The sequence below is a fragment of the Cynocephalus volans genome, chromosome X (genome assembly GCF_027409185.1).
Source record: "Cynocephalus volans isolate mCynVol1 chromosome X, mCynVol1.pri, whole genome shotgun sequence".
NCBI lineage: Eukaryota > Metazoa > Chordata > Mammalia > Dermoptera > Cynocephalidae > Cynocephalus > Cynocephalus volans.
In genome coordinates, this window is record NC_084478.1 from 166,857,713 (window position 1) to 166,885,276 (window position 27,564).

A 27,564-nucleotide genomic window follows, 5' to 3' on the forward strand; every position below is an offset into this window, starting at 1 on the left:
ATGAGGCACAATCAGATGTGTTGTGAGATGCAACCTACTGTCCCTGTTCATGTAAAATCAGGATCAAATAGATCACATCAGCCTAAAAAACTCGTTCATCTAAAGCGCCCTGATTTTAAAGATAGTTGGCAAGCATCTGAAAAAAATGAACATAATAACAGCAAATCTATACACCCCAAAGGATCTTGTTTAGTTATACAGCATCAGGAAATGATGGCTTTCTTTAAATTATTTGGTAGGTTTAAAATATTCTACTAGCAGTAATTATAAAGTCCTTCAAAATTAGAATGTAAACATCTATTTTATCATTTTCATAATGAACAAAGAGTTTGCTGTAATTTTCTGTGTCAGATTTCCCATGTGCAATCAAATTTGTTTTGTTTTATTTAGTGGTTTTTTTTGTTTGTTTCTTTCTTTTTTAATGTAGGCTTTTTGTTTGTTTTGCTTGCTTATGGATTAAAAATTCAGACTCACGTAGCTTGAGGAGAATATTTAATTCCAACTGTCAAATGTAAATTCTGGGCAATTCAGGTTCATCGCATGGTTTTGTTTGACCTATAGTAAAATACTGCAGAAAGATTCAGGTGAGCTAACTCACCCAGTGTGACAGGGTTTCCCAGGATTTTCACTGCTAAAATGAAGCAAATCTGGAATGTTGGTCAACCAAGAGAAGTTTCAGTACTACGTCTTGGGAATGTTGTTAAAACTTAACTATGCTTTATCATCATGTTCATATAATGAAATTGAGTTTGAACTTGTTTATATCATGAGATAATGCTGTTTGCTGATAAATTTTGTAACAAGTAGGCAAAAAGAAACTTCTTTATAGTACTTCAACTAGTCAAGAAAGAGATTTTTTTGTTTTGTTTTTTGAGGTAGGGTAGTAAGATAGAGAGATTAAAATAAAGGTAGATGGGTTTTGGTAAATATCTGTAGGAATGAATGAAGTCAAGCGGATATTATAGTCTGCTAGATACAGGTAACCAGCTTCCTTGTTTATAGAGGAAGGCCAAATGCGTTCAGGCAAGCTGGTTAATATTTAAAGAAAAGCAAAATGAAAAGATGAGATCAGAAAAAATTGTAAGGAATATAAGTAGAAAAAGACATAAAAATGCTGTCCCATCAGGATCTAGAATGTTAATACAAGTTTCCTTTTTTATTAAGAGTAGAACAAAATTATTACCCACAAACTATTTGAGTACTCATAACTGGTCATGCGAAATAGGAGAAAAAACTTGTCTCTAACATTATAGGTAATTTAAGACATAGAAAATGAATTAACAAGGCAGAAACTAATTATTCTCAGGAAATCAGTAGCTGTTCTTAGAATTTTCTATATATTTGTCTCATTGATGACATTTCTAGGGTGTAAAAAAGAATATAAAGTAGTTATGCTTTGGTACTTAACTTAAAATGGAGGGGAGAAATGGAAAAAAAGATTTTCCAGATTATACTGACTGCTAACCAATATATTTTGAGATTTTATATTTTAGGCCTTTAAAATTAAAATAAGTGGTTTTAACTTGTATTTTATATGTTCTTTTTAAAACTATGTATAGATAGATAGATATAATTTTAAAAAGAACTATTACATATATATATATTTATATATATTAATGTTTATTTATTTATTTATTTATTTTTATTTATTTATTTTTTGGTGGCTGGCCAGTACAGGGATTGAACCCTGGACCTTGGTGTTATAAGCACCGTGTTCAAACCAACTGATCTAACCAACCAGCCCTAAAACTGTTTTTTTGATTGTTGATATTTTTGTCCTAATATTCAGTTTTTCCAAAATTAAGTGTCAATTATAAAATACTAATGAGTTATAAACCTTTTTATGTAGATACTCGTATATATATTTGAATGATAGATAAGTGGAACAGAGATAAGTGGAAGAGAAGAATCGAAAACTAAATATACACTGGAAACTAAACAATGAAATTAGTAGAAAAAGTGAAACATAACTGGAAAACAAAGTATTCATTAAGTCATTATTTCTTAAAGACTGAGTTATCTTTTATCGGATTCCATTTCCACTTTTTAAGATTGGTTTTTGGAAAGAATGAAAAGCTAGTCTAGAGTTACCCAGGACACATTTCTCAAAAGTGTTGTTGAATATTGAATAAACCAAACACTTCTACCATTCCCCTTCCAGTCTTAGCTATATTTTAAGGCAAAGCAAATGGGAAGATGGATGGTAAGACAGTAGCTTTTTGTACAGTTCTTGCAATATACTCAAGAACTAAAAACTACACCTTAAATAACACTGTTCCAGCCATTTTTGTTTGATTTCTAAACATTTACAATCTCTGGTTATAGAAATTAATTCATCAAAAGGAAACATTCTATTTTTAAAAGACAAGTCATAGGTATTTTTTGTTGTAGATGACGATTTAATTCAAGATTTCTTGTGGATGGACTGCTGCTGTAAAATTGCAGACAAGGTAAATTTGGTAGTGATATAATAATTAACCAGCATCATTATGTTTAGTCCATCAAAACTTTAAATGGGACCTTGTAAGAATTTTCTATCTAATTAAGGTTAGGAAAAGAGCCTGCATTGCTCCTTCAAAGCAGAATTCTTACACATTAATATTTGGAATTAGCAAACAGCATAGATTCATCTATAGTTGAGGAATTGTAGAATATTACTGATTAGATTTAAGTGGCTGTAGTCCATATCTGTTTGATCGAAAACAAGAATTGTTTAGGCTGAATACATTTTCATCAGAATTATTACCTTTTATCAGGCTGTAGAGAAAAAGAATTCTGACAATTCAGGACACTAAGACAGTTTGTGTTACATTTTAATATTTTGTAAGTAATTCAGACAAAACAAATCCCAATAATCTTTAGGGTAAAGCGTAAAATGGCTTAACATGTTATTTATTTAGGAATCAGTGTTTTATAAAAAAAAATGTCTAACATACTAGGAAAGTGATGTTTTCTGTGTTCTTTAGATTTAGCTGAATAGGTACAATTTCAGCTTTGTAAATGCCATTTTGGACCAGGCTTTCATATTAGAAAATTCAGCATAAGTTCATATCACACTTAAATAGTATAGAAACCAACAGAAAAGGGAGGTTAGCTACCAATTAAATAGCCGCCAATCAAATGTTTGAAAAAAGAAAAAATTAAATAAACACTCGTTAGTATCGATGTGAGCTTTTATCTCAAGATGACAAAGATAAAATAAGAGAAGGGTTTTTTTTTTTTTATCATTTTTATTTTGGAAATTTCATTTTGGAAAATTTCAAACACACGCAACCTAAAGTAGAATAGAACAAAGAACCTCCATGTGCCTCGTCTAGCTACAGTGATCATCAACTCCTGGCTATTCTTGTTTCTCCTAACCCCTGTCCTCAAAGACTGAATTATCTTGATCAGATCCTGGACAGCCTAACATTTTATCCATAAATATATCATGATGTACTTCTAAAAGAAAAAGGATCTTTTAAAACATAATCAAAATGTTACTAACACTTTAATAATAAATAACAGTAATGCTTTAATAGCACATGTCCAATATATGTGGCATTGTGAAGTTTTAAAATTTACAGTAGTAAGTACATTAAAGTTGTTGGACAGCAGGGGGAAGTGTTTGAAAAGTAACTAACCAGAAGTACTGTAACAGCACTATTTCAAGCGTCCTTTACTGGAGATTACTGTGAATACTTGGAATCATGTTTATGGCCAGTCCTATGATGACAGGATGAATAAGTATCTTACGAGAGAGATTCTCATACATTATGATTACAACTATTTTCCAGTTTGAAAATCCACAACCTGGCATATGTGCTAATATCAGGCTAGACATATCTTATACATATATGTACCTAATAATACATTTAAAATGTTTTTCCCCTGAAAATTGAGCCATATTACTCTAATGCCTGAAGTCATTTAGAAGTAATTTTTAAAGGTTTTTTTTTGGTTGGTTTGTTTGTTTTCATTTCTTTAGAAGATGACCGGTAAGGGTATCTTAACCTTTGACCTGGTGTTGTCAGCACCATGTTCCCCATTGAGCTAACCGGTCATCCCTATGGGATCGTGGCCTTGGTGTTATCAGCACCACACTCTCCCGAGTGAGCCATGGGCCGGCCCCTTAAAGTTTATTTTAAAAGTGAGTATGGATGACTGCAACTTACTTAAAGGATTCAGAAAAAAACTTATGTATGCACATAACAAACACAAATAGAGATATCAAGCAAATGTAGCAAAATATTAACAATTGGGGAATCTACACGAAGGATATATGGTTATTTATTTTATTATTAAATTCCCTATAGGTTAAAAATTTAAGTTAGGAAAAAAATGGGATTTTCAAAGCTTATTGGCTATAATAAAGTTTAGTAGTCCATTCTAGTTACTTGTGATAAATGATCAAGTAACTATTTGTCACTGTTCATATGGATTACAGGAAACTAAAAAAATAAGTACTCAAATAGCTAATTCTATAATAAGGATAAATAGTGCTTTATTGTTTTATTGTTCATCAGAAATTTTTTAAGTTAACTATTTTAAAGCAGTTTTATTTATGAAAGCACAACATTAATATTCCTTTTTAACTTTTTCCTTATAGTATCTTTTGGCTATGACCTTTGTTTATTTCAAGAGGGCTAAATTTACTATAAATGAGTATGCCAGGATAAATTTCTTTATTGCTCTGTAAGTATGCTATTTAGTGATTTTTATGTTAATTAGTTATAACAGAGGCTGTTTGCAACTTGATGTGTATTTTGAATTGGCTTTCCTCTATAAAAGCTATGTTTTTTACTGTAATAGAATATTTTTATGTTCTTTTCATTGAACTTATAATGCTGTTTACCTAAGATTTATTGTTCAGTATTCAACTTGAATTTGTATTGTGCTTTTTACATTTTTCAGAGGGCTCCCATATAAATTATCCCAAATTCCCCTCTTTATGACTGAGATATTTTTTAAAGCTGAATATTCTTTTTGAAATTTTCAGTTAATATATAGTAAAAAACATCATTATTGCCCTTTTACATTGAACAGCTTGTGGAAAATGTTCTAGACATACTCTTTGTGAATCTAAGCCTATAACATAGGAGTTATTCATATTTAATCCCTTTAGTATCCACTGACTGTCTTACTGAACACACTGAACTCTAACAACGGAAGATAGTTTGTTTTCCATTTTTTTCTTTGACTTTATATTAGCTTTCTGATCTAAGTGTTTTTAATAACACGGTTATCTAATCTATAGTTCAGAATTCAGCTAGAATCTGTGTAATTTAAGGATATATTTTCTTTCCTACTGTGTACCTGGATACAATGCTACAGTTGGGAATACATGAATATAATTTTAAGCACTTAACTAGGGAACTATATATAAAAATATTTAAGTTGAATACTATAGTAGCTGTCAGCACTGAAGAATAAATTTGTACTTAATGTCTATTTAATTCAAAATGAAAGAGTTAAAGAAATAGGACTAGAAGAAACTGATGTTTGCAGATATTCAGGAGAATATTTTCCAGTACATATGGAAAAATGAACTCTTTAAAATTTGTGATGATCGCTAAATGGGAAGAATATAATAATATTACGTAGTACTCTGTGCAAGGCAACGCATATTTTTTTATATATTAACTCATGTACTCTTTCCTATAAAACACATCTTTTATTATCCCCGTTTTACAGATGAGGAAACTGAGACTTAGAAAGATTAAGTACTTTCCAAGATCAGAAAAGTTGGTAGGCATGAGAGCCGGGCACACATTCATGTGTGGTTTACCAATGGCGAAATTGAGCCATTGACCACTAAGTTAAATTGCTATTTACATGTCTCAGTATTGTATAATATCTGTGTGTAGATGGAATATCTATTTTGTAGTTTTTTCATCTGAGAATTAAAAACAAACCAAAAGAAGTTTAAGTTTTACTATATGCCCGAAATTGGATTTGTTTTACTTATTTTATAAAGTTATTGCCAGTGAAGCACTATTTAACTTACACTATATAGTCATCTGTAAAGTTGCATTGCATGTTGTACTATAAATTCTATAGTAAAAAATCACATGAGTTATAATTTCCATTTTATGTCTAATCATACATTTTGTAGAGCCTGACTCAATATTTCTTCTCATGAAATATTTTCTTAGCCACAGTTCTAAAGCTCAAGTTCTTCTCCTTTCTATATAGTCTTATAACATTTCTTTACTATATATTATGGTAAGACACTAAACTTCTATTACTGTTCTTCCATGTTCTTTTTCACAGTTGTTTCCTATTTACTTGCCTCCTCTCTACTTTAACTGGCGGCTCCTGAAGGGCAAGGAATGTGTATCTTACTTTTCTATTTCTTCCTTCAATGAGTAACGTATAGGAAGTTCTCAGTCCTTTATTTGAATAAACATAATGAATTGTTGTGAAAAAGGCATGGACACTACACAAAGGAAATCTGTTTCAAATCAGAGGACAAATTCCGTATGTGTGATACAGATATTTTGTCATATTGACCCTGAAAAATTGTTAATGTAGAATAGAATCATAGTGTGGTCCTTATGTAGCATAATAGCGCATTGTAGATTTTCCATATTTTAATCGTCGCAGTCGTGTTAAGGGGCTAACCTCTAGCTCTTTCCATTCTTTGCTAAGAGCTATCAGAGAAACTAAAGTAAGAAATTACTATATGTAATTTCTCAGAGGATATTATTTGATCCATATTATATAATCTGAGTTGATTTAACAATTAGATGCTTTATAACAAGGTAATATTAAAATATGTGCAATTACATTAAAGGAGAATAAAGTAATGTGTAGGTGTTCATTTTATATTACTGTGAGTATGAATATGCACATGGTGAAAAAGTACAAAAGAAGGTATACAATTAAAAGTAACTGTTTCTCCTATTAACAGTTTCCTGTGTATCCATCTAGAAATAATTTTCTATACATGATCCAATGTGTGCATTACATAAATGGAAGTGTACTATATACACTCTTATGTGCTTTTATTTTTTAATGTGTAATATGTACAAAAGACCATATGGAGTGTGTAAGGAAGAATAAAATTAAAACAAATACTCGTGTACCCATGACTCAGCTTAAGAAAAGAACATTGTGAGAATCTTAGAAGCTTCGCGTATATAGTTTCACAATCAGAGCCCCCTGCCTTCCACAGTAATTATCTTCTTTCTTTTCTTTATTCTTTGTATATATCTCAAAAAAATGTTATTTGCTTTTTTTTTTTTTGTTTTTAGCTTTATATAAAAGATCCATGTGTATTATTCTTCTGTGGCTTACTTCTTTTGCTTTATAATGTTATGATTTTCAGATTTATTTATATATCTCTCTTTATATATAGCTGTAATTCATTTTAACAACTGAACAGTATTGTTGCTTTAAAAGAAAAAAAAAAAAAAAGATGACCGGTAAGGGATCTTAACTCTTGACTTGGTGTTGTCAGCACCACACTATCCAAAGTGAGTGATGGGATGGCCCCATATTGTTGCTTTTGCCTTTTGTTTTTTTGAGTAGTCCCATTTTATCTGGTTTTTTTTTTTTTTTTTTTGGACGTATATTTTTCCTCTACTGGTTTGGAAATTATGCAGTCTATGTCTTCTCTGCAGTTATCTAGTTGTTATTATTACAAGACTGTTGAGCATTTTGACACGAATCACCTCCTACCTAACTTATATTCTCTTACTTTACAATTCTGGAGTTCTGCCTTGTGCCCTTCAACAAGTTAGACATTATTATTATTGTTTTAAATATTCAATATTTGTTCAGATTTATCCACACATTTACAAGGGTACTTCAAAAAGCTCATGGATAAATAGAATTAACGGTGTCAGATCCTACAGGTTAAATTTTTTTTAAAAAAAGATAATACAAATCTTTCCATGAACTTTTTGTAGTACCCTCACATATCGTTGCTTACCATTCCTTTTTGTATCTCAAGAATCCACTTGGGATCATTTGCTTCCTTTCTGGATGCGTTTAAGACCTCTTTTTTCTTTGGAGTTTGGCACTGGTTTCATTTTTATAAACTGCTTGGGATTTGATGAGCTTCCTTGATTTAGACATTGATGTCTTTCAACAAACATCTCTTGGAACAGCTCTTGGAAAATTCTAGCCAGCTGTCTCTTCATATATATTACTCTACCCATCTCCTCTATTATCTCCTTTTGAAACTAGTTAAACATGTTATGCTTCACTCTGTCTTCCACATCACTTATTTTTAACATTTACTTTCTTTCTCTGGGCTGCATTTTAGATAATTTCTTTAGTTTGGTCTTTCAGTTCACTAATTTGATCTCCAGCTTATGTCTAATATGCTTATGAGTTTCATTATAAACATTTTCACTTATAGAAGTTCTATTGTCTGATTTTCCAAATATGCTTATCCCCTTACCATATTGTCAAAGTACTTTAAGTTTTTAACACGATAGACATAGTTATTTCTATATTCTGTGTCTATTAATTTCATTATCTTCTGACTTCAGCTTGTTTCAACTCATGGTGCTTTGTTCCCTTATGTGTTTTGTAATATTTTCATTGTAAAGTTGTCTATTTTTCTTTTTTTTTTTCCCTTTTCTTTTTTTTTTGGCAGCTGGCCAGTATGAGGATCTGAACACATAATCCTGGTTATACAAGGCTGTTCTCTACCCAACTGAGCTAATCAGCCAGCACCCCATTTTTATTGGAAAGTTATCCGTGGGGCTTGTGTGATGGAAAATTTGCTCCATGCTTACCTCTGTTCGTGTGTTATCTAATATGTCTCTTTTTTTCTCCTACTGCTTTTAAAGTTTACTCTTTGTAACTGGTTTTGAGCAATTTGATTATAATGTACCTTGGTGTAATTTTCTTCATTTTTTTCCTTGTACTTTAGGGTTTATTGAGCTTCTTTGTGGGCTTACAGTTTTTATCAAATTTCATTTATTTATTTATTTATTTTGGCAGCTGGCCTGTAAGGAGATCCATATCCTTGACCTTGGTATTTCCACCTGTCACCATTCAGAGACTCCAATTTTACCTTTATTGGGTTTCTTGAAGTTGTGCCACATTTAACTGATGCTCTATCCATGATTTGGGGGGTTTTTCTCCGTGTGTTTCATTTCGGATATTCTGTTACTATGTCTTTAAAATCTTTTCTTCTGCTGTATTTAATCTGCCATTAATCCCATTCCATGTATTTTTCCTTATACACATTGTAGTTTTCATCTCTCAAAGTACATTTTCAATGTGCGTACTCAACATTTTGAATATACGGAATAATTAAAACTATTCTAATGTCTTTGTTACCTATACCATGTGTATCAGTTTTCGGTTGGTTTTGATTGATTGATTATTTTCCTTATTATGGGCCATGTTTTCCTGCTTCTATGCATGTCTGGTCCCCCTCAAGTATTCAGCAGAAAGCTGATTTCCATATGTGTATAAAGAAACTACCTGAGTCTAGAAAGAAAGGATTAGGGGAACAGTGCGTAACATTGACATAGGGCTAGAAATAGTGCCTGTTTCCACTAGCCAGACTAAAAACAACTCATAATTCATGGAGTATTGAAAACAGTCTTCAGGAAGGTCTTGTCTCGGTAGTGGGGAATAATTAGTCCTAGACTGATCATTGCTCCAGATCCACCAACCAGTACCTGAAAGGATTCGACTGTTTTCAAGTTATTTAACTACATCCCAGAACAAAGCTCAAGATGTTTAGAAATGCAAAATATCGAGAACTCCTCAAGGTAAAATTCATTCTATCTCTATTTTTGATCTGCATTTCTTTAATTATGAGAAGGTTGAACATCTTTTATTTGTTTATAAGCCATTTGTATTTCTTTGTGAACTGTTTCTATCCTTTACCCATTTCTTTTTTGGGTTGTTGGTCTTCTTTGTTAGGTATCTTGCTAATACGGTTGAAGAAGAAGACGAAGAATCTAAGCGTGAAATTTTTCCCTGGGCTTTAGGGAAAAACTGGAGAAAACTGTATCCTGATTTTTTAAAGTTAAGGGATCAGCTCTGGTATAGAATTGACTATAGGGCTATTGTAAGCAGGCGATGCTGTGAGGAGGTAAGGATTTAAAATTGTCTTCTGTTTATCTAATATCTTTATTTTTGAATGCGCTTCTAATGTTTCTTTTTTGGTTTTTGTTGTTGTTGTTGTTGTTGGCCTTTGTGAGGGTAGACTGTTAACCTCGTTCATTAAATTGCCATGAATACAACTTTTGTATTACAGTGTTGCAGTTTAAATTTTTACCACAAAGATTAAAATTGTCATATCTGTTTTTCAGAGCAGCCTATTTCTGTAGTAAGTATTTTTATTTTAGTGTGTTTCTCCTGTCTAAAAGATCACCAGTATGTTGGGAATGGGTGGTATGAACATAGTAAAATATCTTATTAAGGATAGTAATAACACTGCAGTTGTAAATGACTAAAATGTTCTAGACAGCTGTAAACTCAGTTGTGTAAGGAGATTTACAGAAAGTTTAGACTTCGACTGAAGAAAAGAGGGCGTAACATAAGATTATACCTAAAATACTGTATTTGGTTCTGCACACCGCACTTTTAAAGAACTGTATATCCAGAGGACAACAACTAGAATAGAGGAGAGTCTCAGAAGAAAAATTTCATATGTGAAATAAGAAAAAATATCAGAGATTTTTAGTATAAAGAAAAGATTCAGAAAGCTGGCTACCCGTTTTCAAATATTTAAAGGACCACAGTGGGGCAGGAAATACATTTGATTTGTATTTTTGACAACATATAAAGCTGAGAACTAAGATCTGTGGATGGAAAACTAAAAGAGGAAGTAATAGCTCAGTATAAAGAATATTATTCTAACAGTTATCTGAAAGTGAGATACTCTTGCAGAGATTCCTACTGCTGATGTTTTTTTTTTTAAAAACAAGCAGCTGGTTGTTACAGAGGAGATTCGTGCTTTAGGTTAGCAATAAAACTAAGGTTCCTTTTCACTCTAAATTTTGAGAGTGCAAAGTTCTAATTAATAAATTTTTACAGCCTAAGCTCCTCCAAATGTAAAAAAAAAAAAAAAGCTCCTGCTGGGCAAACTAGGTTGTTCCTTAACATTTCTTTGAATTCATTCATTAAGTACACATTGATTTGATGAGTACTTAGTAAAAAACTATTAGACACTCTTATTTGTTTTAATTTAAAACAGGCTTGCAAGAATAGCAACATTAACATCTGGGTGGTAGGTATATAGATGTTTGTTATATTATTCTTATGCTTTTTTATACTTTTAAAATTTCTCAACATTTTTAAAAGATTAATGCAACTTAAGTTTTACCTCTTCAGAAAGTTCACTTAAATGATTAATAATCTCTTTATCCTTTAACACAGTACCATGTTTGTTTCTTTCTATAGCACTGAACAAAACTGTAAATATTTATTTGCTTGTCTATTGTCTGTTTTAACTATACACTGTAAATTTAATGAAGTCAAACAATTAGTACACTTCTAATATGTCCCATCTCTGTCCTCACACTCCATTGATAACTATTATGCATTCTCTTTACTGAGAGAACAGAAGCAATTTAAAAAGAATGTTAAACATTCTTCCACCATATATACTATCCTACCTGCATGTGCACCCATATATTCTGCCCTCCCTTTGTTACTATGAAAGAATTATCTTTGGTCCTGTCCAAGTCCATTCCCTCTATTGTGCACTAGATCTCATCTTTTCTTGCCTTCTCAGGGACATCACTCCAGTAATTGTCTCCTTTTTCCACATTTTACAGATTCTATATTTTTGGATCACTGACATTAGAATACAAAATTGCTTTAAAATCTCCATCAATTAAAAACAAACCCACCAAAAAAAACTTCCAGCTATTACTACATTTCTCTCTGCTGCCTCCATCCTAAGGAAACTCCTTAAAGAGTTGTCTTGAACTCTGTCTCTACCTCCTTTCTTTCCATTGTCTTTGAACCTATTCTACAAAGTCTTTTCCCCATCATTCCATAGAGTCTTGTCAAGGCACCAAATATGTCTGTATTGCCAAACCCAAAAGTTATTTCTTCATCCTTAACTTAGCATCAGCATTTGACACAGTCCCTCATTTCTTTCTGAAACACTCTTTTCACTTGGTTTTGAGGACACCAGAATTTTTTCAGTCACTTTTGCGGTCTGCATGTCAAATTGCCTGTTCATATTTCATTGTCTAATTCACTCCTCACACTTAACATGCCTAAAATTGAACTTCTCATTCTCCCACACAGACGTCCAAACATCCTCCTCCTGCGGTCCTCCACATATTAATAAATAGCAACTCCATCCTTTTACTTGCTCCGGCCAAAAAACTGTTACCCTTGACTCTTCTTTTTCTTTTTCAACATCCATACCTTGAAAAACTATCCAGCATCCTACCATTTCTTACCACCTCCAGCCCTCACACTGTACTTTGTCATCTCTTATCTTGATTATTGTCGTATCCTTCCAAATAGTCTCTCTTATCATCTTTCTCCTGTGTAGTCTATTTTTCAAACAGCAGCCAGAGTAAATCTTTTAAAAAGTAAGTCAAAACATGACTTCTCTACTCAAAAGCCTCCAGTGGCTTCCCGTTCTCTCAGAGTAGAAGACAAAGTCCTTGTTGTGGCTCTACCTTGCCTATCAACTCTCCTCTCCTATGTCTTTGACCTCATCTCCTATCCTTGCTCACTTCACTCCAGCTATACTGGCCTTCTTACAGTTCCTCAAACATGCCAGGCACACTCCCACTTCAGGGTCTTTGCACTTACCATTTCCATTACCTGGGATACCTTTACCCCAGATATCAGTATGCTTCACTTCCTCACTACATTCAGGATTCTGCTTAAATGTTACCTCAGAGAGACCTTTCTTTACCATCCTATATAAAGTATTATCTCCCTCAATGGAACAGAATTGAATTGTCCAGTAATAACTCTCACAATTATGTTCAATTGGATTTTGACAAGGATGCCAAGAAAATTCAGTGGGGAAAGACTAGTATTTTCAACAAATGGAGCTGGGACAACTGGATATCTACATATAGGACAATAAGTTGGACCCCCTACTTTATACTATATATAAAAGTTAACTCAAAATGGATTACCTAAATGTAAGAGTAAAAACTGTAAAACTTTTAGGAGAAAGCAAAGGAGTAAGTCTTCATGACTTTGAATTAGGTTTCTTAGACATGATACCAAAAGTACAAGCAACATAAAATATGAAGTGGACATCATCAAAATTAAAAATTTTGTCTTAAAAGGATACCAAGTGAAGAGACAACGCACAAAATGGGAGAAAATGTTTGCAAATCACCTATTTGATATGGGTTTTGTATCTAGAATATATAAAGAGCACTTACATTTCAATAATAAAAAGACAGCCTGATTAAAAAATGGACAAAGTCCTCGAATAGACATTTCTCCAGGGAAGCTGTACAAATGGACAACAGGCACATGAAAAGATGTTTAACATCATTGGCCATCAGGGAAATACAAGTAAAAACCACAAGGAGATACTACTTCACAGGCTCTATGATGGACATAAACGAAAAGACAGTAACAAGTGTTGACAAGGATATGGAGATTCATACACTTCTGGTGGAAATGTAAAATGGTGTAGTTGCTTTGGATAACCATCTGACAGTTCCTAAAAACGTTAAAAAGAGTTACTGTAATTCCAGTCCTTGCTATATACCCAAAAGAAATGAAAACTATGTCCACACAAAAACTTGTATATAGAATGTTCATAGCAGCGTTATTCATAACAGCCAAAAGTGGAAACTACCCAAGAGCCCAACAACTGATGAAAGGGTAAACAACATATGGTGTATCCATACAATGAAACATTACTTAGGAGTTAAAAGATGAAGTACTGACACAAGCTACAACATGGATGAACCTTAAAAACATGCTAAGCGAAAATAAACAGTCATGTATATGAAATGTGCAGAATAGACAGATCCGAAGAGACAAAGTAGAGAACTGGTTGCTAGGAGCTAAGGGGAATGAGGAATGGAACATCTTTCTTTATGAGGTGATGGGAATGTAAATTTGTGGTGATTGTTGCACAACTCTGAATATACTGAAAGTCGTTGTATTGAAAATTTTAAATGGGTGAATTGTATAGTATTGGAGTTACAGCTTAATAAAGCCGTTAAAATAAAATGTACTACCTCTCGCTGTTACCCTTATTCACTTTCTTAGTTCCAATTTTTTTCATAGCACTCAACCACAATATAACATATTCTTTTTTACATATTTATATTGCTAACGTCTATTTCCCCTACTAAAATATAAAGTCCAAGATGGCAGTTTCTTAATTTTGTTCTTATTGTATCTCTAGTGCCTAGAACAGTGCCTGGCACATAGTAGATACACAATAAGTACTTGCTGACTGATAGAATGAATGGAACTTAAGGGTTCCAATTCTTTTTCATGCCATATGTATGAAGTAGAAAAACAAACTATAAAAAAATTCACTGAGGGCTGGCCATTTAGCTCAGCTGGTTAGAGCACAGTGTTATAACACCAAGGTCAAGGGTTTGGATACTTGTACCAGCCAGTTGCCCCAAAAAGAAAAAAAATAATAATTCACTGAGCTCACTTTACACTGCCCCGTACTCCAATGCATGTAGATAAGCTGCAGGGTTTTGGCTATTCCCACCAGGTACATTTGAGTTGTGTTGGTGGATAGAAAAGGCAACTACATAGTAGATTTTATCTTGTTCTCTTATGTATTCATTTAAGAGCTAATCGATGAGTAACATTCCAAGTTCAGTGCTGTGGGGATTTATTATAAAGAAGTACATCATCCCTGCCCTGACGTTTGCTGAAGTAGCAGGACATGCTGTTAGAAATTTAGTTAAGCAGTATATGCTTTTGTTATTGAAAGCCTGGTATTGGCATACTGCCAAACAAAATATGGTTTTAGTCTCATATCCAAAAATAAACCCCAGTTTGGATGGTAGCTACAAACTGGTTTACGTTAATAATACTTTACATTTGCATAATGCTTTACAAATTGTAAATATTTTCATGTAAATTATCCTCACAAAAATGCCTGTGAGAGTGATGGCATTCTCATTTTACAGCTGTTGAAGCCGAGTGCCAAGTAGGTTGGGATTTACTCAAGATCATACAAGTAAGTGGCAAAGCCAGAACTTGACTTGACATCTAATGACTTCCCAGTGTTCTGTTTTCTCTGTGACATCTAGCCTCCATATAAACCTCTCATATTGGCTAGTTTAGAAAATGCATTTATATCTTTTTTCAGATATTAAATAGCATCTAATTCTTATTTAATTAAATTAAATAATTTAATTCTCGAGAATTAAATTAAGTATTCTTTCCATTTCACAGATGAAAAACCTGGCCTAGAACGGTTATGACTTGTCCATGGCCATAAAGTTAATAAGTGGCAGAGCCAGCTTTAATTAAGCTCAGTCCTTAATAGAGAGGACATGTGCTCTCCTTTGAGATGATAACGAGTTTTGTAATTTGTTTCTTCGTTTTTTAACCTTGGCTGCAAAGAAGCTAAGAGCCAGGTATTATCCAGAACCACATCAACTCTATTATGTTTTATTACTGGCGTGTCTGCTTTCCCCCTTTACCCAATTTTTCCTTTTGGGTCCCAGTTTAATTAATTTTTTTTTTTCCCTCTTTTTGTCAGCTGTCTCAAATGCTTTTTGAGAATGAGATGGAGTATGGTTAAATTGAAAAATACATGTAGGGCTTCTCCAGAAAAGAGTAAAGTCTATTCCGCTGCTTACTCTGCTCTTATCATGTAAGATAAGGTTACCTTCTTGCCATCAGCGCCTTTAAGGTGGGATGTATGTATGTTGGTGATGGCTTTGTTTCTAGACTGGTTCACAGATAATGGAGGATGCCTATCTAATGAGAGTTAGACTCCAATACTAGTCCCTTTCATGCATCATGGAGAATAGTAGTTTAATCAAGAGGAAGCTTTTCTCTATTCCTGTTACATACTCTGGCCTAGGTGCCACAGAATCATCATAGGTGAGTCCTCTGTTAGCTACTACTTGATTCCAGATTAGGAATTTAGAAAGCAGTGATGTAATATAAGCAGTGTTTTTGGACAGAATAACCCAAGGACAGTATGCAGAAGAGAGCCAATATAGGAACTGTACTGGGAACTGCTAGACTTAGCTCAGGAAGCAAGGGTGTGAACTGGGTTAATAGCAGTGCTGAAAATAAAATTGATGTTCGAGATGTTACAAAATTACCAGTTATTACTTGGTGACCCCTTGGATATAGGGCATATGGAAGAGGGATCTGGAAGTTTCAAATTTATATAACCGGAAGAGTAATGGATTTCTTAATGGAAATAGGTAAGGTTACAGAAGCAAGCGGGTTTATTGGGAAGATAAGGAATATGGTACTTAGACGTATAAATTTAAGGTGAGAACTGGATAATTAAATGCATGATCGACAGGTATGGTAGATGAGTTACCATATATAAGTGATGTTTAAAGCTTAATAAAGTAGATAAGAGATTTAAGGCGAAAGTAATGCCAATGTTGTTTGAGGATTGCAGTACACTGAGGTCCACAGAGACAGCGCAGGGCAAGTGAGAGCCAGATGGGCCCTGGGCGACTCTGTGCCTCGCTGAGGAAAAATAACTAAACATGGGCAAAGGAGATCCTAAGAAGCCGAGAGGGAAAATGTCATCATATGCATTCTTCATGCAAACTTGTCAGGAGGAGCACAAGAAGAAGCACCCAGATGCTTCAGTCAACTTTTCAGAGTTTTCTAAGAAGTGCTCAGAGAGGTGGAAGACCATGTCTGCTAAAGAGAAAGGAAAATTTGAAGACATGGCAAAGGCGGACAGAGGTCTGTTATGAAAGAGAAATGAAAACCTATATCCCCCCTAAAGGAGAACCAAAAAGTTCAAGGATCCCAGTGCACCCAAGAGGGCTCTTTCGGCCTTTGCCTTGTTCTGTTCTGAGTATCGCCCAAAAGTCAAAGAAGATCTCTGCCTATCCATTGGCGTTGTGAAAAAGAATTTGGGAGAGATGTGGAAAAACACTGCTGCAGATGATAAGCAGCCTTATGAAAAGAGGGCTGCTAAGCTGAGGGAAAACTATGAAAAGGATATTACTGCATACCGTGCAAAGAAAAGCCTGATGCAGCAAACAAGGGAGTTGTCAAGGCTGCACAAAGCAAGTACAGGAGGATGAAGACGAGGAGGATGAAGAGGGTGAGGAGGAAGAGGAACGTGATGATGGTGAATAAGTTGGTTCTAGAGCAGTTTTTTTTTCTTGTCTGTAAAGCATTTCACCCCCCTGTACACAACTCACTCCTTTTAAAGAAAAAAATTGAAATATAAGGCTGTGTAAGACTTGTTTTTAAACTGTACAGTGTCTTTTTTTTTGGTACAGTTAACAATCTACTGAATGTGTCTTTAGATAGCCCTGTCCTGGTGGTATTCTATAGCCACTAACCTTGCCTGGTATAGGATTGGGGTTATAAATTGGCATAGAAATTTAAAGTAGGTTCCTGTTGGTGCCTAGCACAAATTAGTTATAAATGGGGATGGTAGTTTTTTTCATCTTTGGTTGTCTCTGATGCAGCTTATACAAAATAATTGTTGTTCTGTTAACTGAATACTACTCTGCAATTGCGAAAAAAAAAGTTGCAGCTGTTTTGTTGACATTCTGAATGTAATTACAATTTTGTTATTTAAAAAAAAAAAATATATATATATATATATATATATATATTGTTTGAGAACTTGCCAGGCACTGTTCTAAGTACTGGATATGTATGAACTCTTACAATTCTTTTGTTTAAATTATTTTTTAATTGAAACGTATTGATTGTAGATATTTATGGGTTGCATAGTTATATTTCAATCCCTGTCTATGATGTGTAGTGATCAAATCAGGGTAGTCAGTAAAGTCATCATCTCACAACAATTCTGAGAGCTAGCCAGGTAATCCTAGATAAGGAAACTAAGGCACAGAAAGGTTAAGTGCTTCTTCAAGGACACATAATTAGTAAGCCAGCACACTGGTATTCAAATCTAGGCAGCCTGACTCCAGAGTCAGTGCTTTTAGCACCTACGCTATACCTCAAGATCACAGAGAAGTAGAGTATAAATAGAGAAAAACAGAGGGCCAAGTATTAAATTTTAGGAACACTCACCAAAGGCACCCCCCATTACTAAAAATGACAGAAGACTAAGATAAAGTAAAAAGGAGGATAACATTTCTAGTACGTAAGCTGCTACCAGTGCTTTAGAGCAGTCACATTCATGAATCATAGCATATGAGGACTGAAAGTGACCTGTTTTCTCATGTAGAAAAGACATTATGTGACCCAGAAAGTTGTATGATTTGCCCAAGGTCATAAAACTGATAGTATTAAGACCAAAATTCAGCTCTCAACCCTGGTACATTTTTATTTTTAATTCACTGCTTTTGTCACAGTAATACTCTAATTATATGATAGAGGGGAGAAAGATTATTGCATATGAGTGTATAAAATATATACAGACATATTAAAAAATAAACACGTGTGGGTATGTATTTTTCTACCTGGGTTAGCATATGGACAGACTATAATACCTAGCTTATTGCAAAAATAACAGTTGGTCAAACGTTCCATTTTGTGTCCTTTGCTTCCAATTTCCCTCCGCTCTTCTTGCTAGACTCTGCTATAGGATTCCTACAAAAATCATGTTGTTGAAGGTCCATAATGTCAATGGCCTCTAATTCTTAATTATCTTCCTCAATCACTAAAAATGATCTATCATCTCCACATCAGCCAGCTGCCCCCCCCCAAAAAATACTTGAAAGCTGGAGTTTTTGGAAAGTTGTGATTTATGCTGGGTCTTGAGGGAATATAATACTAAGACAAAGGGAGAGGACATTTCCAGACACAGGAAATAAAGATATAGAAGTGTTGAAGAAAAAACAGTAGATAAATATGGAAGGAATAAGAAATTTGAATTCTACTTCCTCATCTTAGGAAGCTTTGAAACTAGTTGTATATTGTTATAGAAATGTTTACAGTTAGAGTTATCTTTATTTTCTTCTACTTTTTTTTATATATGAAACTTTATTACGTGTCTTTAGTTGAAAACTTTTTTGAAGGATTATAAAATCAGTTCCAGGAAAAAAAATAGGATTATGTCATTATCTTGAGGGAGACCACATTAACCCCATTTTCTGGGAGAAGTAGTCTAAATCTGGAGTTTTTTCAAAAGGTTTTTACTTTTAACAGCAAAAGCTTTCTTTCCAAACAAAATTGTAGCCACAATCCCCCAAACTGAGCTGCTCTGCCTGCTCCATCTTCCCTTTCCCCCTCCTGGGGCCCCTAATAACACCTCCATGAAACATTAGGGCTCTCAAAACAATTTGCAAATCACTAGTCTAAGCAATTGAAAGTCACTGTTTAGCTCTCACATAATACAATTCTTATTTACTTTGTGTTGCTGATAACTGCAACTAGAGTTTTTGATTAGAATGCTTAGTTTTCGATTCCATGAGGTCAGCACATAGGTACAGTTTTTTCTAGCTTTACTTCTTAAATGGCTATCATTTGCCAGATGCTTACTAAGTGATAAGGATTGTACACATATCATCTAATCCTTAGAACAATCCTGTGAGGTAGATAGTATCCCAATGTTACAGATGAAGAAATGGAGCCTCAGAAAGATTAAATAACTTACCCAGTGTTATTCAGCTAGTAAGTGACAGAACCAGAATGAGAAACTTAAGTCTATCCTAACTTAAAGCCCATGATTTATTTAACAGATTTTACAGAACAATGCCTTAGTGAGGACTCTAAGTGTTTTATAAATAATACCTCATCTAATCCTCACAACAATCCTCCAAAATAGACACTCATTATCTCCGTATTACATATGAGGAAACTGAGCAAAAGAGAGATTAAGTAATTTACATGTGTTCTTATTCACCATATCCCTTGCCATAACTGCAAACACTTTAAGATTAGCCTAACATACATACGTAGTTGGGAACCTCAATTAAATTTTTTTAACCCAACGCATTCCAAAGTATTGTTCTGGCTAACAGTATTATCTTTCCCAAACTTAGAATATTCAGAATTAAAAAGAAATACAGTCTGCAAGTTTGCTTCAGTCCTTTTTCCTGTTTGGAATAATTTAAATGCTGTCAGCCCTCCATATCTGAGGGATCCCCATCCGTGGATTTAACCAACTGCAAATTGAAAATATTCAGAAAAGAAATTGTGTCTGTACTAAACATGTAGACTTTTTTTCTTGTCATTATTCCCTGAACAATTCAGTATAATAACTATTTACATAGTATTTACATTGTATTAGATCTTATAAGCTAGAAATGATTTAAAGTATATGGGAGAATGTGTTTAGGTTATATGAAAATACTGTGCCATTTTGTATCAGGGGCTTGAGCATCCATGGATTTTGGTATCTGAGAGAGCTCCTGGAACCAATCCCCCATGGACACCAAGAGATAGCTGTACTTTGTTAATTACTGTTTTAATGATCCAAAGCAATGAATCACTTTACACTTATCTGAGGGGGATACGTTTCCAAGACCCCCAGGGGATGCCTCACACTGCAGATAAAACTGAACTCAATGGTATTTTTTCCAGTATGTACATACCTATGATAAGTTTAATTTATAAATTAGGCACTATGGGAGATTAACAACAATAACTAATAATAAAATAGAACAATTATAACAGTATACTGTAATAAAAGTTATGTGAATGTGGACCATTTCCCTCAAAATATTTTATTGTATGAAATATTTGCAGACTGCAGTTGACCCCGGGGAACTGAAACTGTGGAAAGGGAAACCTCTGATAAAGGGGGACTACTGCTTACTAATACTGCCTTATCTGGAGATTTTTTTAAAAATCAGTAACTTAGATTTTTATCTTACTTTTAGAGACAGCTGTTCTTTTTTGTTATAATTTTTGTACTTAGTTTTACTAAAATCTTACTAAAATTCTAAAAGTATGCTTTGCACTATAGGTTATGGCCATTGCACCAACCCATTATATATGGCAACGAGAACGCTCTGTGCTTCACAGTGGAGCTGTCAGAAGGTACAACAGACTTGAAGTTCAATTGCCCCGGGGACCTAGTGCCAAACTAGTAGATTGTTCACGCTGTGGTAAAACAAGAAGAAAAAGATATGTTAGACTGGGATTGTCTACATCATCATCATCCAGTGATACAGTAGAGGTGAGGGAAAAACATTCTCAGGAGTTACACAACTCAATCTCAATGGACATAATAGTTGATCCTTCTCAAGCTTGTAGCTATTCTCAAGGTATGATTTAGTGATACACCAGAAATGGATTTATGCTTTTTCGTTATTGAGCTCAAGTTAGTCCTTACAGGCATGGATACATAAAAATTTATGTACTACAACAATATAAGTTAGGTTAGTCTTGGAATTTTTCCCCTTTCAGTTACCACTTTTTGTCTTGTGTCCTTATCTGTTTTGTGGTAGCGTACATATACAAAAAGGATTAATGTGATATATTAAATTGAAACCTAATGTAACATAAGCCTCAAGCAGTTTAAGAATTAAGTATTTTAAGAGACTGAATCATTACTTTGAAATGTTTATTTTATTAAAAAGGGGTTTCAAGGACAGGCCAGTTAGCTCACTTGGGACAGCATAGTGCTGGTAACATCAAGGTCACAGGTGTGGCTCCCTGTACTGGCCAGCCGCCAAAAAAAAAAAAAAGGGAATTTCAAGAAGAAAATTAATTTACTTGTAATCTCATCATCTAACTATTTGTTTCCTTTTATATACTTTATTACTAACAAAATCAGAACCATACTATATCAAGGCCTGCTTTTTTTTTTTTTAATCTTAAAGCATTTTCCCATGTCATTGTTTAGTCTTTGAAAACCTAATTTTTAATCTTGACCTGTTATAAGAACCATAATTTATTTGCATATTTCATTTTTGTTGGGGTTTAAGTGGCTGTAAACAATACCATATTAATTAGAAAATAATTATATGAATTGGAAATACAACCACACCCTAATTTTCATTCAAATTATTTTTATATAAATATAGTACTCTGACATTTCTAGATTCAAAACAGTACTAGATTAATATTCTACTATCAGTGATCCTTTTAACATCTTATAAAGCCTTCCAGATTTCCAACCAACTGAAGATAGGACTGACAGATTTCTCATGATCCTTTCTAACTCTGTCATGAGAAATTAGCAGACCCACAGTATTTCAGAATTTCACCTATTTATTTTTACCACGTCCCTATGAGATTAACAGTGGCTACCGAAGCTTTACTAAAGGGGGAAACTAGACTCTAAGACTTTTGAAGGTAGGTGTCATGCCTAGTCATTGTTCCCTTCCCTGGCAATAACAATCACTCAAAAAATTTGACTAACAAGTATAGTCTCTTCCTTTTCAACAATTCCAAGGATAATGTTTATTTTTTCACTCATGTTTGAAGGTAAATAGGGTCCACCATAAGCTAAATTAAAAGAATTGCATTTTATTATCCCTCCCCTTTCTCCCAGCTCCTTTAGCCTTTACACTCTTTGATCCTCATAATAGGTAAGATTTACTGGATATTTAAAATGCCACAGTCAATACAGCAAGCACTTAACATTCATAATATCATTTAATGTTCACAGCTAACCATAAGGTAAATAGTATTATCTCCATTTGGCAGATAAGAAAACCGAGACTTCCAGAGGTTAAGTAATTTGCCCGAGGTGGTGGAATGGCATTTGAATCCACGTCTGACCCTTGACTAGAACCAGAATTCCTAACTATTATGCTCTACTATGCTTCGATGAAATCCTGCCTTTGGCAGTGACAGTAAACTGCTACAGAAGTCGAGTGGTGAAATTAAGAACCAAGTCCTTGATGAAAGGTTGTATTGAGGGAGTTGAGGGAGAATTCCAAAGACAATCTGAACAGATATGTACAGAAAGCAGAACAGAAACAGTTACATTTTATTCACATTAGCTCCTGTAGATAGATATTTACAGTGGTAACACTATAATCTAGGCCTTGACATCACAACAGGAAATTGGAGCCCACCCAGGGAGTAAGAGACTCTGCCAGTCAGTGTGCTTTGGGAACAAAGCAGGTCTTTGACTATGGATGAAAAGTCAGGTGTTGATTTTAGAAGGAACTGTGATTTCATCCTGCCCCTGGATAAAAGCCTTCATTTAGGATTCATAGGTCCTATACAGGAAGCAACAAGTATTTACCCATCACTGTCTTATTCTCAGTATTAACTGAAGGTTAACTGTAAAAGCTTTTGTTTCAGAATACAAGTATAGGCAACACAAAGAAAAAGTATTGATCACACACACATTTGACCAGTAAAAATTTATATTCATTTTCCTCCAATAGGCTTAACAGAGAGTGAACTAATCGGGGTCGGGGGGAGGGAACAGTGGAGGGTAATAGGGACACATGATGTTATCGAGAGTGGGCTCAGTCTCTCACTGCCTAAGCAGCGTCAGATTCCCAGTAGTGACCTCTGCTAGCAAATTTTTCTTCCTTCAGTCCACATAAGGTTGGAATTACCTGATGATTTGTGGTTGCAGAAAACTTAATTCAGCATTCTCCAAGAGAAACAGAAGAGCTGATGCTCTGCTCCAGGCTTTTATACTAAAATTTAGTTTTGTTTCAAACACAAGCAACTTCTTCATTTTCAGGTAAAAACATGTTTTTCTACCCTTAAAATTTTTTTCTTAAAAACAACATGTTCAAAACACAAGTTTTACATAAACATGTTTATGACATTAAGAATAAAATGTTTTTTCAATTTGACAAGGTGGGTTGAAAACACTGTCAAAACATCTCACTTTGGGGGGTGAGGAAAAGCTGAATTATTCTTTACAAATTTACATACATCACAATCACCAATCATGTTCCAGGCGTTTATAAAGGTAATCTCACTTAACACTCAACCCCCAAAGAAATCTTGAAGTGACATTATGATGCTCGTTTTACTGATGAAAAAAACAAACTCAGAAAAGTCACACCGTTACCAGGTAAAAAAATAGCAATAACAAAAACAGGATGGGAACCCAGTTCTATCCGAATAAACAGCACATTTTTAAGTTAACAACTTTTGTTTCTCTTTACCTTATGCTGTCTTACGCCTTATGACACCTAGGCTGGTCCAGGTGAAACATGGGTTTCTATTATGTATTATCCTGGGACAACTGACATTTTAGAGTGAAGTCAAGGGAAAAAAAAATATACCAAGCCTTAGCCTGGGTCATGAAGGTAGTCACGGACCATTCCAACTATTAGATAATCTAAAAGCAAATACGTTTTCCTCAAAAATAGATCCTGCTTTGAACTTTCTCATTTATTTTTGTCATTACCACCGTCCTAGTTATCCATGGTTAGGATCTTTATACTTAAGGCATAATCAGGAAATATAAATTAATAATGTGATAAGGGCTATGCTAATTATATGATCAACACTTAGAAGCACAAAAAATTGCAGAATTAATTCTGTGAGATGTGTGATTTGGTGAAGCTTTTCAGAGGCAGTAATAAACGAGCTGGGCATTGACTGAGTCCTGTTATGCCCAGAGAAGTAAGGGAAAGGGCTTCTGAATAGCAGACGTCTGAAAATACTTTTATTCTTTCCCTCTATATCCAACAAGTCACCACCTTAGTTCTTCTACTCTCTCTCTTTCTCTCTCTCTCTCTCTCTCTCTCTCTCTCTGTGGTTTTTTTTTTTTTTGGTGACCGGCGCTCAGCCAGGGAGTGCACCGATCATTCTTATATAGGATCCGAACCCGCGGCGGCGGGAGCGTCGCCGCGCTGCTAGCGCAGCACGCTACCGAGTGCGCCACGGGCTCAGCCCTCTCTGTGGTTTTTTAAAAGATGACTGGTAAGGGGATCTTAACCCTTGACTTGGTGTTGTCAACACCACGCTCTCCCAAGTGAGCTAACCAGCCATCCCTATATAGGGATCCGAATCCATAGCCTTCGTGTTATCAGCACCACACACTCCCAAGTGAGCCATGGGCCGGTCCTACAATATGTTTTCTATCTGCCCTTTTCCCACTACTAATCCCGTAGTTATGTATAAGAGTACTTAGAAAAGTTCAGGGCAAGATTCATATTATCTTTTAATTCTATTTTTCTTCAAACATTTTGAAGTACCCTTGCATTACTATGAAATCTGATTAAACAGTTTTTTTTCCTCCCTTTAAATACTCAGACACCACTAACAGATCAACTTACTTAAAATATCTTCTTTTAAATGACCATGAATCTTTCAAAAGTTCCCACTGCCTCTGAAATATAAAGTTCAAAATCAGGGCTGGCCAGTTAGCTCATTTGGTTTGAGTGTGGTATTGTATCACCAAGGTCAAGAGTTCGGATCCCTGTACCACCCAGCCACCGAAAACAAACAAACAAAAAGCAAAGCCTTCCACAATCCACAATATACACAGACATCTAAATCTCTCCCTAGACCAACCAAGTCAACAGATGATATAACTCATAGTCCAGTGTGGGCTTAAAGCAATCAGCAAATGTTACTGGTCATTTACTGGATGGAAAAGGCAGGGCCTCTGGAAAGCATTGGAAAGACAGTTTTGAGACAGTCCCAAATCTCTGAAAGTTTACAGTATGATAAATGAGAGTCAGACATGGACAAAGAAGGCTAACATTAGAAGGCATCTGTCCTGTGAGCCAGATCATAAATATACGCAGTGTTCAGAGGAGGGCCAGAGAAAGGGCTCAAACCGGTCCTTCATTAAGTATATAAATAAATACTTAAGTAGTTTGGTCTTCAACTCCACTTAAAGTTAGAATGAACACTGTTAGAGAGGCCTTGTTCATTTCAACATCCACTGAGCACAATGTGCTGAACAGAAACTAAGTATTCTACATGAAACAGGAGTAAAGGGACGAACTTTTCTTTGCTCTTAAGCCATTCTCTCTCCAAGTAGACAATTAGGATCTGACGTATAACAGGCATTCAAAACAATAAAAGAATAACATAATTTTGCTAGTAGTTAAATAGAAGGCCAGAAAAAAAGGGAGTAGTCCATGATGGAATTTAAAAATGTACTTCACAGCTTCTATATATCTGGAGATGTTATGAAAACTTTAAAGGCATAATTATTGTATAGGTTTTCAGGTAGTTATACAGAAATGTAACACCGGAAAAATACTCTGCTACTGATTCAATTAGATCTCCAAATGCAGCTAGAGTGATTTTTTTGAAAACAAAAATATAAGCTTATTATCTCTTAATTAATTCAATGGTGCCCCATTTTTCTTAGGATAGACAATCTTTCCTTTAAAGGCCTATAAGATCTTGCATGGCCTGACGCCCATCTATCTTTCCAGTCTTTTTTCTTAACCGCAACATCATTGGCCTTTTTTGTTCTCATTTTCTGTGCTGTAGTTAATTCCTACTTACCATTCGGGTCTCAGCTCAATTGTCACTTGCTACAGCAAAACCCCTATTTTGGTTACTCATAGTATCCTGTACTTCTTTGGAGCATTTAAAACAATTTTAGTCTTATATTTTTATGATTCCTTAATGTCTAGTTCTATCAGATTATAAGCTATATAAATGCATAGATTTTAGGTTAAATTTTCCATAGTCTGTAAAATATTACTAAAAAAATTACACACACACACACATATACAATATATATATATATATATATATATATATATATATATATATATATATATATATATATACACACACACACACACATATATATTTGGGCGGCTGGCCAGTACGGGAATCCAAACCCATGACCTTGGTGTTAAGGCTATATATAATTTTAAATAGTTCTAGACTAAGGGATAAATTCAGGAATAGCAGCACATGTCCTCTCAGGCATTACTACAGGTTGGGCATCCCTAATCCAAAAACTGGAAATCTGAAGTGCTCCAATATCTGAAACTTTTGAGTGTCAACATGATGCTCAAAGGAAATGCTCATCAGAGCATTTCAGATTTTGGATAAGGGATTCTCAACTGGTCTGTATTCTGCAAATATTTCAAAATCCAAAAAAATCTGAAGTCTGAAACACTTCTGATCCCAAGCATTTCGGAAAAGGGATATTCAACCTGTATTTTAAAACCTTTAAAAATACCTCTATTTAAACAACAAACTAACCATTCTAAGCTTCTGTTTGTTTACCTGTAAAATATGGACGACCTTAAATATGAGTTGCTCATATTAACTAAAAAACATACATAATGTATGGTACATGGCAAATGCTAAATAACTGGTCCCTATGAATAATAATAAGCCTATTCTTATTAATTCATGTTTCCCCAAACATTTGATTTATATCATAACATAGAACAATTCTGAAGTTATTTCAAGCTGGTTCAAAAGAGGAATAACAGAGATTCACAGATTGTTACATCTTTTATTACATTTTTAAGGTGATTTATCATTCTTATCATTTCCCCCCTATTATTTACTATAACCCAAGATACATACAACCATTGAAATATGTATTTAAAATATACAGATACATAAAATTAATCTTAAATTGCATACTTTATTTCAGTAGCCAATGACCATCAGTCAAATGAAGAAAGGAAACCAATTTCATGA

At 34.2% G+C, this 27,564-nt stretch overlaps 1 protein-coding gene across 1 annotated transcript; it reads left to right on the top strand.

Moving 5' to 3' along the window:
- LOC134367515 (speedy protein A-like) lies at window positions 1-27,564 on the top strand. The gene is made up of 6 exons (XM_063084257.1): window positions 1-235; window positions 2,392-2,450; window positions 4,589-4,674; window positions 9,874-10,045; window positions 20,972-21,272; window positions 27,518-27,564. Exons 1-6 carry the CDS (start codon window positions 1-3, stop codon window positions 27,562-27,564), a joined length of 900 nt encoding a protein of 299 aa, XP_062940327.1.